The 18,153-nt window shown below is 36.6% G+C and overlaps 2 protein-coding genes across 2 annotated transcripts; one reads left to right on the top strand and one right to left on the bottom strand.

Annotated features, from left to right (window-relative positions):
- Nucleotides 1-2,145: 2,145 nt before the first annotated feature.
- Nucleotides 2,146-12,606, bottom strand: LOC134748028 (zinc finger protein 813-like). The gene is made up of 10 exons (XM_063682746.1): nucleotides 12,358-12,606; nucleotides 11,592-11,785; nucleotides 10,780-10,832; nucleotides 9,920-10,106; nucleotides 8,951-9,459; nucleotides 7,800-8,260; nucleotides 7,141-7,263; nucleotides 5,383-5,531; nucleotides 2,870-2,964; nucleotides 2,146-2,434 (listed from the first exon to the last, which is right to left on the bottom strand). The coding sequence occupies exons 1-10, from the start codon at nucleotides 12,463-12,465 to the stop codon at nucleotides 2,220-2,222; spliced, it is 2,094 nt and encodes a 697-aa protein (XP_063538816.1). The 5' UTR covers nucleotides 12,466-12,606; the 3' UTR covers nucleotides 2,146-2,219.
- Nucleotides 12,607-16,281: 3,675 nt separating this feature from the next.
- On the top strand, nucleotides 16,282-17,652 carry LOC134747731 (protein FAM177A1-like). The gene is made up of 2 exons (XM_063682354.1): nucleotides 16,282-16,530; nucleotides 17,369-17,652. The coding sequence occupies exons 1-2, from the start codon at nucleotides 16,372-16,374 to the stop codon at nucleotides 17,645-17,647; spliced, it is 438 nt and encodes a 145-aa protein (XP_063538424.1). The 5' UTR covers nucleotides 16,282-16,371; the 3' UTR covers nucleotides 17,648-17,652.
- Nucleotides 17,653-18,153: the final 501 nt, after the last annotated feature.

The raw sequence follows: 18,153 nt of genomic DNA, 5'->3' as shown, positions 1-18,153 counted from the left end.
TTCAGCAAAAAAAAAACTTTATTTGCATTGATCAAAATTAAATGGATATGTTTAACAATTGAATATTTAAAAATTATAGCTGCTGTAAGTGACACGAAAGTCATCGAACGAATAAATTTTAGTGTAATTGGGTCCAATCGTTGAATATCTTAAGTTTTCCCCGTTATAATAAAACGTGTTGTTAGATGATAGTTGGTATGTGTATGTTTATTTACAATCAGTTTATGGAGGCGTCCACAAGCAGTACCGAATTGAAATTTGTCATAAAATCGGTTAGCTATTTATATGAAAGTGAAACAAAATACAATAAGATCATAGGTTGTTTAAAAGAGATCAATTATTTGTGATAAACTATTTCGTTTTCAGAGGCTTAGCCAAGTTGACAAACGTTGATAGAAAACGACAATTGAAACTTAACCCTTAAATGCATAGTGATGGATGTAGCCTATACAACAAAAACATATAATTTTATAAATAAATAAATAAAATTCTTTTATTTGTAAATTATTTATAATTAGACAAAAATTTTAATATGTATTTTTAATAATAAAATGCTCACTAGATATAATAGATTTGTTTTGTAAAATTGTTTTTATAAGTAATAAATTAATACTTTTTCCGATTTTTTTATTCAAATTTGCGCAGTATTTTAGTTTTAAAATTTTACATTCATTTTAAGACGATTTGGCGGAAAATGCCAAAAGTTGATGATTTTTAGTTATTTATTATAGGTTTATCATTATCACAAATAGTGTGGATTTCTGATGGTGGTAAGATTTTTGGTATATATACAAAATTATGATTTACCCCATGTAACACTGATTTAGCAGTGAAAATCGATGTTTTAATTTTATTTGTTATTTTTCCCAGAATCTGTAATAAACAATTACGTGACATATATATAGTTAGACCAAGTGAAGTCTGCAACGATTTTGACAGCACACGCAGTGCAAGTGTTAATGTTACGTCATAATTTCATAGAAGTTTGACGTTTAAATTAACACCTGCACTGCGTGTGCTGTCAAAATCGTTGCAGACTTTTCTAGTCTCTATTAATTTCGGGTATAAAGAAAAAAAATCATGCATTTAAGGGTTCAAATATAATTAAATTGGTCTTTGTTTAAATAACTAACCGATATAAATCATGTATAGAATGGTACAGATCAAATTAACCGTACTGATATTATTTAAATCTGTACGCCCTCTATTTACTGCACTGTGAAACTAAATAGTTAAGTGTTGTTTTTGTACCACTGTGGTAGATGGTGATTAACAAAATTCCCGTCATTGACTAGAGTTATGTATAGAAGATGCATTTAAAATCATACGCATGTGTTATTATATTGGAAACCCGATCATAATACATTTTGTATTTTTTTATTTATCTCAAGACCCTAAAATGAAAATATAATTAAGTGTTGATGAGAAACCATCTTTGATTTATTTTTCCAGATTTCCCTGCTCATAGAAAAACAAAAAGTACAGGATTACCACTTATCTCAGGCGGCTTGTAAAAATGCGCAGAGAAGTTTTAGTTTTGAGGCTAAAACTAATTTATAAATTATTTATTTACTAACTTTAACATGATACAAATTAGCTTCATGGAGCCTAGCCTCAACCAGTTCGTAGTTGACTATGATAACTTTTACCAACCGCCTCCGTTAAACAGTAGACCTTTTCTTCAAACAAAAACGTCACTTTAGACACTGACATAATATCCGATCCATATCGTATCTTTCGCAAATTTTTGACGTATTTTAAAATTCGAATCGGGCCGATACCTAGTAAAATATAATTTGTGTCGGTCACAGCAAAGTACGAACCAATTCTGGGTTAGTTCCCGATTCGTCGGATTATACTCTAATTGTGACGTACTAAAGTAAATCCGGCGAATCGGGAGCTAACCCAATTTTGTACCAATATCTTTGCTACAAGAGCGAATAAAAACGTAATAGCATGAAATGCTTTGTCAGAATATACCATGACAGACATTCTATAAGTTATGGATACGCGCAGAGCTTCTATAATTAAATTGTACGCTGTGACGGCATTATTAGCCGTAGCCGCGCGTGACAATTGAGGTCTTCTTTGGCGGTCAAAGGGTTCAAAGTCTCTAAAGGTCTTTTGGTAATTGAAACAACGAAATGAGGTAGAAATTCTATATATATATCACAAGTTCAACAAGGGCTCATCCTTTACATTTCCATGCAAAGCCTTTCTTAAAGGACGATGCTGACTCTCCTCTCTACTTCGTTTTGAAGTATCTCTTCTGTAACTATAGTATTCGTGGGGTTATTCTCTTCGAATTCTCTCTGGTTTTTAGCGACTGTTTCTCTGTCTTTTGAACAGCGTGTCGATTTCTTTAGGTGGTTCTTTAAGTTGTAGTTATTGATGAAGCGGCTTTTGCAGTAAACGCATTTAAATGGCCTTAGGTCTGAAATAAATTATGTACTTTATTACTTGCAAAGCAAATAAATAAATGTTGTTCTCAGTTTGATGCACAAAGAAAACAATAATTGGAGTAGGTAGACATACATAGTTGAAGAAATGCGTCACCATACTGGCTGGATAGGGTGTCGGATAGCCCCCATAGCATCTAGTCCCTTTATTTCTGCATTAATGCTTTTTTTGACCAAAAATATGTGTTAAATTACTAAATAAAAATTCAAAGCCACTTTTTTAATTTTGCTTCTTTGGGGTCGTATCCGTCATCCGATATCGGATCGGACGATGTGAAAAGGCTCTTACTCAGATACTGACACTTGCAACGACAACGCCCATCCTAACCCTTGCAGTTGCCATTGAAATAAGAAACACATGGGATGAAAATGGTTTTTTTTTTAAACGACTTCTATTATTGAATATTTACCTAAATGGTGCTTGATATGTTTAGTGAGGATGTCTCGGCGCACGAAGCTTTTGGGGCAGTGTTGGCACTTGAACGGCCTCTCGCCGGTGTGATACCTAAAAATACAATACGAAAAGATCGTTTTTAGGGTTCCGTACCCAAAGGGTAAAAACGGGACCCTATTACTAAGACTCCGCTGTCCGTCTGTCCGTCCGTCTGTCCATCTGTCTGTCACCAGGCTGTATCTCATGAACCGTGATAGCTAGATAGTTGAAATTTTCACAGATGATGTATTTCTGTTGCCGCTATAACAACAAATACTAAAAACAGAATAATATAAATATTTAAATGGGGCTCCCGTACAACAAACTTATTTTTTTTTACTGTTTTTTCCGTAATGGTACGGAACCCTTCGTGCGCGAGTCCGACTCGCACTTGGCCGGTTTTTTTTAAATGTATCCGGTTCGTAGGACCAATTGCTGACATAGGCACTTTTTTTTCCACACATACAATTACATGGAGCGTAAGCGTATCGTCAGAACGTTACGAGTACGAAAGGCGTATAGTTCTGAGCACGAAGCGTCGCGTAAGCGTAATCGTTTTACCAAAGAGGATATAATAAGATAGAGCGGTACTGTCATAGTAAATTTTGTAATCACTGTAAATTCACTGCCATCTATCGACATACTTTAAAACTAAAAATGAAGATTTGTAAAATGGTCTTCCCTTAGTTTGCATTTACAGATTTTGTAAAAATGTATTTACAATCAGCGACAAAATCGTAAATTTTCCAATCGATTCCATTTAAATCCAGGATCAAAAGCTTCTTATAGACCAATATAGGTTAGGGTACTAGAAAGACAAGCCACAGAATCTAGTCAGAATCACCTCAAGTGTGTAGTCAGCTCCGCTAGCCGGTAGAATCCCTTGGAGCACTCTGGACCCTTGTGTTTATAGTCCTTGTTATGCATCAGTAGTAATTACTAATTAGTAAACTATTATAGAATCACCTCAAGTGTGTAGTCAGCTCCGCTAGCCGGTATAGAATCCTTTGGAGCTTTCGGGACACTTGTGCATATAGTCCTTGTTATGCATCAGTAGTAATTACTAATTAGTAAACTATTATATAATCACATCTAGAAACGGGTCTATCGCGAATTTATTTTGTTACCTTTATTTACCGACGTTTCGACTGGTCGTGGTCGCGGCTAACTGACGTCCCAGCAAAATGTCAAAACAGAGATTTGTGTGACTACCCCACGAAAAGTGCATTTAAAGTTTGAGGTATATTATATAATCACCTCAAGTGTGTAGTCAGCTCCGCGAGCCGGTAGAATCCCTTGGAGCACTCGGGACAATTGTGCTTGTAGTCCTTGTTATGCATCAGTAGTAATTACTAATTAGTAGTAAACTACTATAATCACCTCAAGTGTGTAGTCAGCTCCGCGAGCCGGTAGAATCCCTTGGAGCACTCGGGACACTTAGTGTGCTTGTAGTCCTTGTTATGCATCAGTAGTAATTACTAATTAGTAGTAAACTACTATAATCACCTCAAGTGTGTAGTCAGCTCCGCGAGACGGTAGAATCCCTTGGAGCACTCGGGACAATTGTGCTTGTAGTCCTTGTTATGCATCAGTAGTAATTACTAATTAGTAGTAAACTACTATAATCACCTCAAGTGTGTAGTCAGCTCCGCGAGCCGGTAGAATCCCTTGGAGCACTCGGGACAATTGTGCTTGTAGTCCTTGTTATGCATCAGTAGTAATTACTAATTAGTAGTAAACTACTATAATCACCTCAAGTGTGTAGTCAGCTCCGCGAGCCGGTAGAATCCCTTGGAGCACTCGGGACAATTGTGCTTGTAGTCCTTGTTATGCATCAGTAGTAATTACTAATTAGTAGTAAACTACTATAATCACCTCAAGTGTGTAGTCAGCTCCGCGAGCCGGTAGAATCCCTTGGAGCACTCGGGACACTTGTGCTTGTAGTCCTTGTTATGCATCAGTAGTAATTACTAATTAGTAGTAAACTACTATAATCACCTCAAGTGTGTAGTCAGCTCCGCGAGCCGGTAGAATCCCTTGGAGCACTCGGGACACTTGTGCTTGTAGTCCTTGTTATGCATCAGTAGTAATTACTAATTAGTAGTAAACTACTATAATCACCTCAAGTGTGTAGTCAGCTCCGCGAGCCGGTAGAATCCCTTGGAGCACTCGGGACACTTGTGCTTGTAGTCCTTGTTATGCATCAGTAGTAATTACTAATTAGTAGTAAACTACTATAATCACCTCAAGTGTGTAGTCAGCTCCGCGAGCCGGTAGAATCCCTTGGAGCACTCGGGACAATTGTGCTTGTAGTCCTTGTTATGCATCAGTAGTAATTACTAATTAGTAGTAAACTACTATAATCACCTCAAGTGTGTAGTCAGCTCCGCGAGCCGGTAGAATCCCTTGGAGCACTCGGGACACTTGTGCTTGTAGTCCTTGTTATGCATCAGTAGTAATTACTAATTAGTAGTAAACTACTATAATCACCTCAAGTGTGTAGTCAGCTCCGCGAGCCGGTAGAATCCCTTGGAGCACTCGGGACACTTGTGCTTGTAGTCCTTGTTATGTCGCATCATGTGCACCGCGTGGTTGCTGGCCTTGTCCGTCGTCGCTCCGCACTCCACACACACGAATTTCTGGAATAAAGCGTTACTTCTAATACAAAACTCTCATTAGACTAGCGCGGAGAGAAACATGTTGAGCAATTTTTTTAAGTAAATATGGATACATACATACAACCATAAACAGGATGGATTTTTTTATTGGGCCAGTGAGGGCAGCTACCAGATCCCGTGCTGCTTCGCGAAAATGGTCTTAAAAGACCTTCCCGCAATTTCAAATGAATGAAGATTGGCGTTTACAGAGTTTGGAAAAAACATAGGGTGCGAGAAAAAGGTCATTTTTAACCAACTTTTTTTTTAATGAAAATTGATCCCATTCCTATTCTGGATCAAAAGCTTTTGATGCCAATCAATCCCATTCCTATCCTGGATCAAAAGCTTGTATGGGACCAAAAAAACCGGCTAGAAAAACCACAAATCGAAAAACTTACCATACAATTTGTATGAAAATGAAAACTTATTTTTCACATGTTATTGTTCTGTTTACGAATGTCTGAATAAGCGGAAGAACAAGGAAGCAGAAATTACATTTTTTTAAATTCCGGACTATATTGACCGATATATTTTCAATAAGTACTTCTGTGGCATACCTACTTCCGTGAGAACCAGACATACTATCTCCGGATAAAAAAATTATGTTTACAGAATCAACGTTTGTAATTCCTACATATTTATCTTAAAAATAATAAATCAGTAGGTATAGGTACAAAAACTTGTCAAGTGACAACCCCGTGCCGACACTCGCAGCTCGGTCATAAAACTGCGGCGCGCAAAGAAGATTCACGGTTCGTGCGCGGTTATAAGTTTCAATTTTGCTTGCAGGCGGCGAGTAAAGGTATAATTTTATACCTAAATCTGACTTTTGTGAAGGAGTGAATTTTCTGTACGGTAGTACTATTAGTTATTCTGTGCCAGTGTCAATAGTTTCCTAGGGTCGCCTTACGGTAATGTACTAAAAAGCCACAAATTAAAGAAAAGTTATTCCATACATTTATTATGGAGAAAAAGTGAAATTTTATTCACATTTTCCTATCTCACCCATCAGCCCTACAGTAATGTCGTCTTACAGTATTATGGTCCTTAAACGTAACAGGACAGGACTGCTTTCTCTCAGTGGTTTCCCTATACTCTTTCTTCAATTTGATTGTCGGATAATTTAGTCATTCAAACTGCATTTTCATTTCTCATGCTCTGAAAGAGGGTCATTGTTGTTCTAAAAGGTGTGCAGAAAATGATACGTGTCTGCACTAGAGCATTTTACGTTCGAAGTACGATTTTTTTAATTTTTTTACGATACGCAATTGAAATTTGAGTTTAAATGGATTTGTTATACAATTTCCATTCTAATATTTGACTCTCCATTCCATAAATAACGATACTTTTGCCTGAATTGTTAATTGAAAGTACCCTCAAAAAAATACTATAAAAATGTATACTTGTCATGTTTTAAAAAAAACACATGCATTTTACTTTCCTCGTATTCGAAATGAAAAGTAGAGTGTTTAACTCGGGTGAAAGGCATGATTTCTGCCTCGGACTATTGGCGCTCTCACTGCGTTCGAGCACCAAAATACCTCGGCAGAAATGAGTGCCTTTCATCCCTTGGTTAACAATCTACTATTACCTTTTTGTTGGGACTGGGCACAAACTTCTTCCCAGTATGCGTTCTCTTGTGTTTTTTGAGGGCGTCTGGTGTACGAAGCTCCATGTTGCAAACGTCACACTCGAGATTAGTAGAAGACGAACGCTGTAAATAGTGTACATCCAATAGGGGGTATTACTGCAATGTTCTGCCGCCAGAGTAACTTAAATATACATACTGTGCAAAGAATATAAATACTGTGCCTTAAACTCGAATTTAAACTGTTGTGAGACATACTAACATTAAATAATTTAACAGTGAGTTCAAAAGTGCAAGCCTTTGAAGAACAGAGGGGATTCGAACTCGACGCGAAGCGTGACCAGTTAAAGGCCCGACCACCTGCGGTCATAAACTATAATTTTGTCGGAGGGGTGCTGACCTGCGGTGAGTGTGGTCGTACATTTACCGCGAAAATAGGCTACGTCAGCCACCTGAGAGCTCACGATCGTCGCTCTCACTAACCAGAAAAACCCAGTCGCCGAGGCCGAAACCGGCCTGGACAGGATGATGGGAAATAATTTAACGGTTTAGACTCACTAATAAACAAGTGAGTCTAAACCGTAAAATAAAATGATTGAATGTGCCTTAAACTGTTTTTTGACAAGTTTTTAACTTTTAAGTTAATAAACATTCATTCTCACCTGATGCATTTTTAGATGCCTCACAAAGTTTGTTCTATTGTTCCATTGGCTCCCACAAAAATCGCATATCAATATCCTTTGCGGTCTCACTTGCGTCGAATGTTTCATTTTAGAATGTCGCTGTAACCCCCTTAAGCTCACAAATTTCTTCTGACACATATTACAGTAGAAATTAGTTATGTTAAAATTATTTTCTTTCTCCTGATTCGTTTCTTTATCAAATTCATCTAATATTTCAGTCTTTAGCTCTTCTAAATCTAGATCGTCTTCTAACTTTATATCAATATTTCCTGGAAATTCTTCCACAATTTCCACTTCACCTCTGACGTTTTCGAATGTTTCTATGCATTTGCCGGTTTTGTATTTTTGTGAGCTGTTGCTATGTTCGTCTATGTCTAGTCTTTCGCTGAATAAAAGATTGTTTATGAATGGTGTCGCTGGTGATTTTATGTCTGGTATTACTGAAAAACAATTGTATATAATATTAGCATTGCAAGAAAAGATCGTACTCCTATCTTAAAGGCCGTCACTGCTTACCATCAGAGGATTCGTCTGCTCGTTTGCCTCATTAAAAACCGGCCAAGTGCGAGTCGGACTCGCGCACGAAGGGTTCCGTACCATTACGCAAAAAACGGCAAAAAATCACGTTTGTTGTATGGGAGCCCCACTTAAATATTTATTTTATTCTGTTTTTAGTATTTGTTGTTATAGCGGCAACAGAAATACATCATCTGTAAAAATTTTAACTGTCTAGCTATCACGGTTCATGAGATACAGCCTGGTGACAGACGGACAGACAGACGGACGGATAGCGGACGGACAGTCTTAGTAATGGGGTCCCGTTTTTACTCTTTGGGTACGGAACCCCAAAAAAGCATATGTACCCAGAGCACACACTGCAGGTCAAGATACAAAAAGTTTCATAGGCTTTAACAGTGAACATAATTATTGAGGGGAAAAGTAACCAAATACAACCCACAAAAATTCTCCATAAAGTTAACAAACAAACAAACAAGAAACAAACGTCGATAATTTCAATGACTAATTACATTTTTTTATTATTTTTCCTAAACTAAATAAGTGAAAAGTGTTTCACATAAATAGTTTATTTTATATGATCGAATGGTCTTTACATAAATTAAGTGAATTACCTGTAGGAGACACTAGCAACTCGTCCAACAAGAACTCCTTGTTATCCGTATTATTTAAAGCATCCTCTAAATTTCTATCTATAGTACATTGTGTTTCTGTCTCCTCAGCGTGATTTTCGCTTTCATACTTCAAAAATTCATTGACAACATCTAATGAATCCATAGTTTCATCTAAGGTTCTTTCTTGTTTTATTGATATTTGGAGCATAGAGTCCTGGTTTAAGTTTTCTGTTATTGGTGGAGGCTTAGATGCTTGGTTTGATTCTTCTGTCATTGGTGGTAATGAATTTGACCCATCATCTATTAGTGGCATGTCCAAATTATGTAGAGCTTTTGGAATGTTTAGGTTGTCTCGAAATTTTGGTGTATCAGGTTTATCTAGAAGTCCGTCTAGAAGAGTGGTGCTAATTGGCTTGGGTTCTTTTGTTTTTTCAGTTTTTATTTCTGTCTGTTTCTTTGGTGTGTAGCGGTCATCGTTTACAGGGCGCGGTGTAGAGAAAGGACTGAAACTAATAACAAAATTACGCTTAGAATATAAGAAAAGCCTTAGTCTGGGCAACGAGTAACCACTGGGTTTAACTAAATTAAAACTTATACCCTTTTTTTTGATACATGAAGATAGGACTCTATAATTTCCTTACTTCTCCATATCCAACCCGACTGAAGTTTTAGTCATATCCAAATACAGTACAACGCAGTTGGTCTGGTTATGATTTAACAGGGTAAAAAGTACCCTTAACACTGTGACCGCAAAAGACGTCAACTGATGCGCGCGGCTACAGCCCAATATGGGCCTTCATGCTCCGACAGGTTCACGATAACGCGCCGCGCAAGGGTTCAAGAGCGCAGCCAATGCTAGTCCAGCGAGACGTCCAACACATCTGCCTCCTCATCTATGACTTCACTACAGTGATAGCGATACAGCCCCATTTTGTGAAGTTATTATAAGGAAACTTCATCTAATCTTACCTAAAATCGAGTCTATAGTCCGAGTCGATGGACGCGTCGTCCTTCAGCCAATGCGAGTCCAGCGAGTCGTCCAAAACATCTGCCTCCTCGTCTATGACTTCCTTAATGATACGAGCTTCGGTATCCGGTAGGTCGTCGTCCGGCATTATGTCGTTCATGAAGTTACGGATGCTTGTGGTTGTAGATTCTGGAATTAAGTATCGCCGTTTAATGCTTTGAATGCCACGCCTTTAAAACAATACAGTCGTTGGACGAAGCCGTCTAGACACGGCAATCGTGCGGGGTGCGAGGGGTGTACCGCGCGCACCCGATCTGCATACATTCGCTATTGTTAGTAGCTCGGTACACGTCAAAGTCGACGGTCAACTGTATACTTTTTACACTGTGCCTATAGTGTGCGGTGTGTCACTGTGCATTATGAATGCCTTGTCAGAATGCATAAAGGTTGGTATTGGGCTGAAGCCGCGCGCGCACAAAACGCCTAGTGTAGACGTGCCTCGGCCGAGTGCGCGAGGAAATTGCCTCGCGCGTATGCTCGTTCTGTGTGGACCCGGCTTTTGACGGACAAAGAGTAAAGCAAAGACAAAAAATATATGGTTACATAGTAACAATGTTTACTTCAGACAAAGGAAAACTGGAAAAGGTTAACTGGAAAAGATCCATCAAAAGGATAAGTTCGCTTTTGTACTTCTTACTAATTATATGTTTATACTTTTAATATGTCTTTTTGTATAATAAAGAGTTTACTACTAATACTATTAATATGTACTTAACTGACCTGATGTGAACTTGTGCAAAATTATTAGCCATACCATAATTACCATATCATATTAGGTACTTAAAGAAATAAATAAGCTTACCGTTGTCATCATCTCTAACCCTCTGGTAAGCTGGAGTACTGTTTCCAGGGAATCTGAAAGTAATAATAAATAATAATAATAAGAGAGCAAATCCAAACCATCACTTTCAGCAAAACCAAACCATTGGTTTCAGCAGAACCAAACCATTGGTTTCAGCAGAACCAAACACATACCATTGACATAAGATATATCTTGGTCTGTAATTAGTTTATATAGCTCTAGTATATACCGATGGGCGACCTAGGTACTGATGGGCGGATGTGGTGGACGCTGATCTGCGCGAGCTCCAGGTCCAAGACTGGCGAGAAACTGCACAGGACCGGGCTCAGTGGCGAACTGTCGTGTTGGAGGCCAAGACACACTTTGGGTCGCTGCGCCAGAGGAGTAAGAGTAAGTAAGTAAGCTCTAGTATATAAAACACACGAAATAGAGCAAAAACAAGTTTTGTATGAAAAAATATTCACTGTATTTTTTTTACTATGGTATCTGAAGCTACATAAACTAATTACAGACCTAGATATACCTTATCCCATTGTAAGTACAAAGTTTCTGAGCAATCTAGTCTAGTCGTTTCAAAATGAGAGTGTAACTACGTTTTTATGGAGAACTGAGCTTGCCGGGGACACTTAAATATTTTAACTTGTGCTTTTCAAGTAATGACATTACTAAACTAACTGAAATAGATGTCATATAACGGTGTAAGCTCAACAAGCCGGTTCGAATTCGGCTCCTGCCAATAGAGGGCTTAGTCACTTTCTCTTTAGCATATCTATTTCAGTTTATAATTATTGTTACTTTTTACAAAATCTCACCTAAAATTCCAAGAATCATCATTATTCTTAAGGAATGTGCTCAGATCTACATTCTCCTCATTATCTTTGAGACCCTGGTAGCTTTTGAACAGTCTGTCAGAGTTGCGGCACTGCTTCTTGAAGTTGCAGGCTGCTTTCATGTTGACGTAACAACCCCTGCATAGTTGGAACGTGAAAGTGTCTGTACGTTTCACCTGAAATAATAAGATATTCAATAAGATTTTTGTTTTTTATTCCTTTTAATGACAAAAATTAAACATTCTATATTTTTGTTAAAATTGCATATAACAACAAATCATTAAACAGGGTCAGGGTATTATAGAAAACCTGACATAGTCACATAACTACACACTTACACAGGACAGTCAATTTGCACTCACACTCGCTTATTTTGTTTGAGACATTCTTCGAATTGTGAATGTGTACGTGTTGCACGTAAACACAGAGAAATCGTAATGAAATTTATTTATTTTCTAACCAGAGACCCTCCTCTACCCTATCCTTTAACCTTGTGAAATTGTTCCTAGAATCATGTTTTCAGTTAAACATTTTCTAACAGTAATATTAGACACATTTTACATTTGCTTATCTTGTATCAGTAAAACCCCTATGCTGTATATGACGGGAAAGAAAATGCCCAAAAATACCCAGTACCAAGTAAATGCGGCTTCAAGCTTTACATATCAACAACAACAGAAAAACGTACCTTTTTTACTGTGTTACACCTTTCGTGTTTCGTAAAATAATATTGACGATCGTAATTTACCTGTAAACCGGTGCAGTAAACAAACAATCTTCGGGTTTTCTCAGTGTATTGCAATAGCTCTGCAGGTTCCTCATACCGTATTAAACAACCCCGGCAAAATCTATCCATTTTGTAAAATCAGTACTTCAACGATAAAAAATGTATATCTTATCTCATCTTTAGTTAGAATATAGTGCAATTATTAGAAATTACCAAATTATAACAAATAAGTAGTTTACAGTGAACATTGTGATTTGTGATTTGTAAACAACATATGAAAATTGTGAAATTGTCGTGTTACCAACTCGGAATTTAAAAAAATGCCAGACTTATGTCTATATTATGCCAGAAATATGCTAAATAATTTTGAAATGTGCTAAAAAAGATGCTAAAATACTATAGGTAACTAAAAACCGACCATTATGACATATGACATGACATTGACTATACCATAGATAACACAAAAAGATTAGTGAGTGTAGACGAGACAATTTTTTCGCACAATCTGATTGACAATTTAATTGGTAACGCGTATGAAAAAAAGGTCGCGGTGCGGTGCGGTAGTCTGTTACGAATTATTATAATTCCTCGTATGGAAATAATTTCCTTTGACGGTTGTGCTATGGATTGTCTATCACTGCCAAGTAGGTTTCAAACTTGGCTTAGGGACATAATCACTTGATTCACTAAATTATGCTAAAAAAGATGCCAGATGCTAAATGGAAATTTTTGATGCCAGAGAGCGTGAAATTATGCCATATCTGGCACCAATTATGCCAAGTTGGCAACACTGGAAATTGTGAACTGAAGTAAAAAGTAAAAAGGTAAAAAGGAGTAACTATGGATGGTAAAGAAAGGATCGCAATCTCTTATGGCAGAATTGTTGTAAAAGTGACCAGCTTTCAGATGTAAATAATAGTTCCAAATCTCTCCGGTGGCGCTAGGTAGGCTTTGAGACCAAAGAGTATTGTAATATATAGGAGACTCTATGACATGAACCATAGAGGTATAATAATGTAGAGATGAAATGGGACAGGGGCAGCGAATAACCCGACCAAAATACGTAGGTTGTTTCTGGTATGTTGTCAGGAATGTTAAAACGTGTTTGTGTCGCATTGCGTATGTTCTGTCCCTCACGGTCGCACAGATGCACATCTATATAAAATACTAGGTGTATGGTCTAGGCTCAGAATAATGACTAAAGCATAGAAGTCGGGCAAAAATGCTTCGCAAATATGTATACACGGGTATACATATTTGCGTAGTAAAGTACGGACTTTACTTCCTTACGAATTAGATAATGTGCCGAAAAGAGATGCATATATGCTTGTTATTTCTCATTTACGTACGGTGTCATAAGTTTGATAATTTGCTAGGGATGTAACTGTGTCGACTTTTTATATCGATAAATTATGCATAAGTTTATGTGCCGTGTAAAAGAATAATCACGAAATTGGCAAATTGATAATAGTCTGGCTAATGAAAGTTGAACCTGAAAAAACGCGGCTATTTCAAGAAATCTGTAGCAGGCGGCTCGTTGAAATGAAATGAAATGAAATGCGTGGAATACAAGGATTGCATAACTTTTATACTTTTTATAATTTTCATATTCTAAAAATCATTAAAAAGTATAAAAATTATGCAATCCTTGGAATCAAAGAGCCGCCTGATATGAGGATTAATGCATGTACCTAATATAGCTTTTATCTTATTTGCAGTCTACCACTCAGAACCGTCTAACTATACCTCTCGCTTTTTTATCATTAGAAAGAAGGCGAGCGATCTTAACGTGTCGTTTTATCGAAAAACACTTTGAAAATAAGTCACAACAAATATAATATACGATAATTTACATACTTTTGCTTTCATAAGTAAAATATTGCTATATTTATAAAAAAAACTTGTCAATAAAAAGACACGTGGAAATGGTTTACCGTTTTTTCTAATGCTAAAAGACTAAGTATAGTTTCTAGTCATGTACAGTCAGCTGCAGAGAAAAGGCAACCCCCCCCCCCCCTGCATACAAAGTTCTGTAAATTAGTATGGACGTGGGGTACCTTTTCTCTGCAGCTGACTGTACCAAATAGGAAATGAAAAAAAAAACGTTCGTGTAATATATTTTTTTATTTAATAATAGGGAATATTACGCGAAACTCGGCGTAGGTGGCGCCACTATCACAATCTGAGGGTCTATCGCGAAACAAGAAAATCGAACTTTCGTTATCTAACATCTCTGTTACTCTTGCGTATTCGAGCGATAAAGAGGCAGCTAGATAACGAAATTTCGGATTCGAGTTTTCCGGTAGGTCCCCTGAAAACTTGTCAAAAACCTGTTAAAGGTACAGTATGAATAAGTTACTCTACGGTGCACTAAAAAAGCTAGTGCTGCACTCTGGTGGCAGAACATTGCAGTAATATCCCCTATTCCTCGTCCTTTGGAAATCTGAAATAAAAAGTTGAGTTTTGTGACCAACAATATTAATAAAAGGAACATTCATCAATGATCATTAATGTCTTTTTTATTAGGGTTCCGTACCCAAAGGGTAAAAACGGGACCCTATTACTAATACTTTGCTGTCCGTCTGTCTGTCACCAGGCTGTATCTCATGAACCGTGATAGCTAGACAGTTGAAATTTTCACAGATGATGTATTTCTGTTGCCGCTATAACAACTAATACTAAAAAGTACGGTCCCCTTGGTGCGCGCGTCCGACCCGCACTTGATCGGTTTTTAGTATTAAACAATAGTCTGGCAAACACAATCTGTCAGTAAGTAAGAACAAATAAAACGATAGGTACAGTCGAAGGCAAAAATATCGATCCAGACAAATGGCTTAAAAATATGTGAACACGATTTTATTGTCTGAGCGTACACATTTTTAAGACTGGGAATGTATATATATTTATGCCCTTGACTGTACTCATCAATTAAAATGAGACAGTCCTGGGCCAAACTATAAGAAAGCTGTAAATGTCGATAGGTTATTGATCTGAGGTCGATACATCACTATGCCAAAAATATAACCTTTCATACTTAGCAGAAAAGTTCGAAAATATATGCAAAAATCTATATAGACTTGAATGCAAGTAATAATTACATAAACAACATATCGATTTCTATGTTTAGGGTCAGGTCCTATAAATTAATTTCTTCAATATTGAACAAAACTCACCGATTAAAGGTTATCGGTTCGTGCGTATTTTCTTTTCTTCCTGTATGCGATTTACAGCCCTCGATCACACAAGACATTATCACAAAGGGAACTTCAAACCATTACAAATAAAAACTCAGCACGTTTTCGAACAATCTTTCAGGAATAGCAACAATATAATTAAAATAAACCAAGATGACCGCTGAAACATCCCGAAATATTTCAACTAAAATAATACGACTATGTCAAGTTGTTACAGTTGACACCTACCTGTGAAATAACGAACATATATTTTATTTGGCTGGATTATATTATAGAACCACATAGGACCATTTGACATTTCCCTCAGTTCATCTTATGACAATACTGAAAAAAACGAAAGAACTTGCGGATTGTTGTCTCACTCACTCATAGACAAAAAGTAATAACGTGTTGTGAATACGATATCTTTTACCAAGCTTTTATTTTTGCCCGGCTTCTTTGCTTTAGTCATTATTCTGAGGGTCTAGGTACTTCAGTGCATGGTGGCGCCGCCTATTTACTGTTTTTTACGGTCACTTTTCGATACATGAAGATTCATTTCCTTACCTCTACCTTCCATAGGAGGAGTAACATTACTGACATTGTGACATTTGTGACACACTGACAAGTAGGCCATTTACGTTTAGAGAAAAACTGTTTGAGCTGTAGTTAAAATTACCAGCAGCTAGGTCGCTGAACCGTGATTATGGCAGTTGAAATATAAGCTTGAATAGGTTATGAAGTCATGTAAAAAAAAAAACTTCTGAACGAAAATAAACAATGACTGAATGACTGCATAGTCCTATACTTGAATTCACTTGAAGTTACGAATTTCAAAGAATTCTAACATTATTTACTAAACATGGAAAGTAAACACGAAGTACCAAGTGATCAAAGTGATATTTGTATCAACAGGCGAGTGAAATTGCTGCATTTCAGTGACGGCGTAGAAGAAGTTATAGAACAACAAAATGTTAGCGAATTAGATGCTGCACCCAAGCATGAAGAAACCGTTGCTCCGGTAAGTAGTTTTTCACTGTTTAATTTCAAAAGAAACTAGAAATTCAAGGATGTATTTGATATTTTCTTTTATGAGATCAGTTCCAGTCAAGGTCTGCTAGTATTGAATATTTTATACAAGTTTGGATATGGTCAAGGCCTTCGAATATTTGATTTAGTGATGACTAATATTTGTCGCTTTATTAAGTTTCAAGTGTTGAATTGCGCATTAGTTGAGCAGCATCGACCGATTTTTATAAGGATCAACCAGCTCGTGGCTAGTAGTGTAAAGCTGAACCACAAAATGTTTCATTTTAATATTGGAGAAATACTTTGATGTTGTAGCTTTATTAGTGCCTTATAGGCCCACAAATTTGGGACCTATTATTGTTATACAATATGTTATTGCATTATGATCTAAATATGTAAAAGTATTTGTATGTTTATTTCCGGTTTTGTATATGACACATACAAAACTTAAAACCAAAGCCTTGTTGGCAAAGATTTGCAAATACACTCAGTTTACATGCGCTGTAAATGAATTAAAGGGATCAATAAAAAAAGGAAGAAAGTTTGTTTTTTAAGATGGAAGAAAATTTACATCAATATGAGTAAATATTACTTTAATTATTTATTTTCTGTTATTTCTCATTTTCTCTTTTACATATTTTTGAGTTCAAACCGATTTGAATCAATCATTCACTAAGTGTAGTTAGTGTATGACTGTAGGCTGTCAACTTCAGTCAACAAACTCATTACCTATGGAAATGCTTAAGCTTGAACATTTAAACATTGTTAGTTAAAATACTCATTTACTTTTATAAGTTCATAAATAATTGTATATTCCACTTAAATTTCAGAAATCCCTGGACTGGGGTCCATGGTTCTCTCACTATGCCTGGAAATCCAGCACCAAAGTCCTCAACGCTGTAGACTACGCTGGGGAGTCATTGGCCAACTTCTTCGGAATCACCACACCTAAGTACCAGATAGAGATAGAAGAACACGAGAGGGTAGTTGAAGAGCAGAGGAAGATGGAAGAGGATTCTGTTGGATGGGTGCCGAGGAATGGTGGTGGAGATGTTCCGTTGGTGTTGACGGAACCTATAAAGGAGGTTGAGAAGCCGGCGGAAGTGTAGAATAGCATTAAACTCCTTTATTTGTAAGCTTTGGGTAAGTTTTTCTTTCATAAATTTTTCTAATTCAACTCATAAAAATTAATGACAGAAAAGCTTATGGAACACAATTGTCTTATTACTTAACATAATATTAAAGATGGCGCAGCACAGTGATAAATTATATGTTTGTTTACTAACCATTTTGTAAATGTGGTAAAGATTTTATTTAGTGTAAGGATTAATCTCACAAATAAAATTAAAAACGTGTTTCATGTAAAATCATATTGTGGCATTTTGAAGCAGAGGTGATAAATGTTTTAATTTTTCTTCTAATTTATTGTGTTCTTTAATTTTCATAATAATTTAAGAGCTTTAACATAATATACTAGTCTAGTAGTATTACTTATTTGACTTATAATCTGTTTGCAACAATAAATAGTACCCATGAACTATTTTGCACAATTTCACATAAAATTAGGTTTCTCACAAAAATATATCAATATATGGATGTATTTTTTATTATTGTT

Source organism: Cydia strobilella, chromosome 15, assembly GCF_947568885.1.
Source record: "Cydia strobilella chromosome 15, ilCydStro3.1, whole genome shotgun sequence".
Classification (NCBI taxonomy): domain Eukaryota; kingdom Metazoa; phylum Arthropoda; class Insecta; order Lepidoptera; family Tortricidae; genus Cydia; species Cydia strobilella.
Note: the sequence above shows the minus strand (reverse complement) of the source record. Positions and strands in the feature narration are given on the sequence as shown.

Coding starts and splice junctions, on each gene's coding strand:
- LOC134748028 (XM_063682746.1), bottom strand. CDS start 12,465: ATGGATAGATTTTGCCGGGGTTGTTTAATACGGTATGAGGAACCTGCA. Junction 2,965..5,382: donor GAGCTGACTACACACTTGAG/GTGATTATAGTA, acceptor TTGTATTTTTAG/GTATCACACCGGCGAGAGGC. Junction 2,435..2,869: donor ACATATCAAGCACCATTTAG/GTAAATATTCAA, acceptor AATTTATTTCAG/ACCTAAGGCCATTTAAATGC.
- LOC134747731 (XM_063682354.1), top strand. CDS start 16,372: ATGGAAAGTAAACACGAAGTACCAAGTGATCAAAGTGATATTTGTATC. Junction 16,531..17,368: donor ATGAAGAAACCGTTGCTCCG/GTAAGTAGTTTT, acceptor CTTAAATTTCAG/AAATCCCTGGACTGGGGTCC.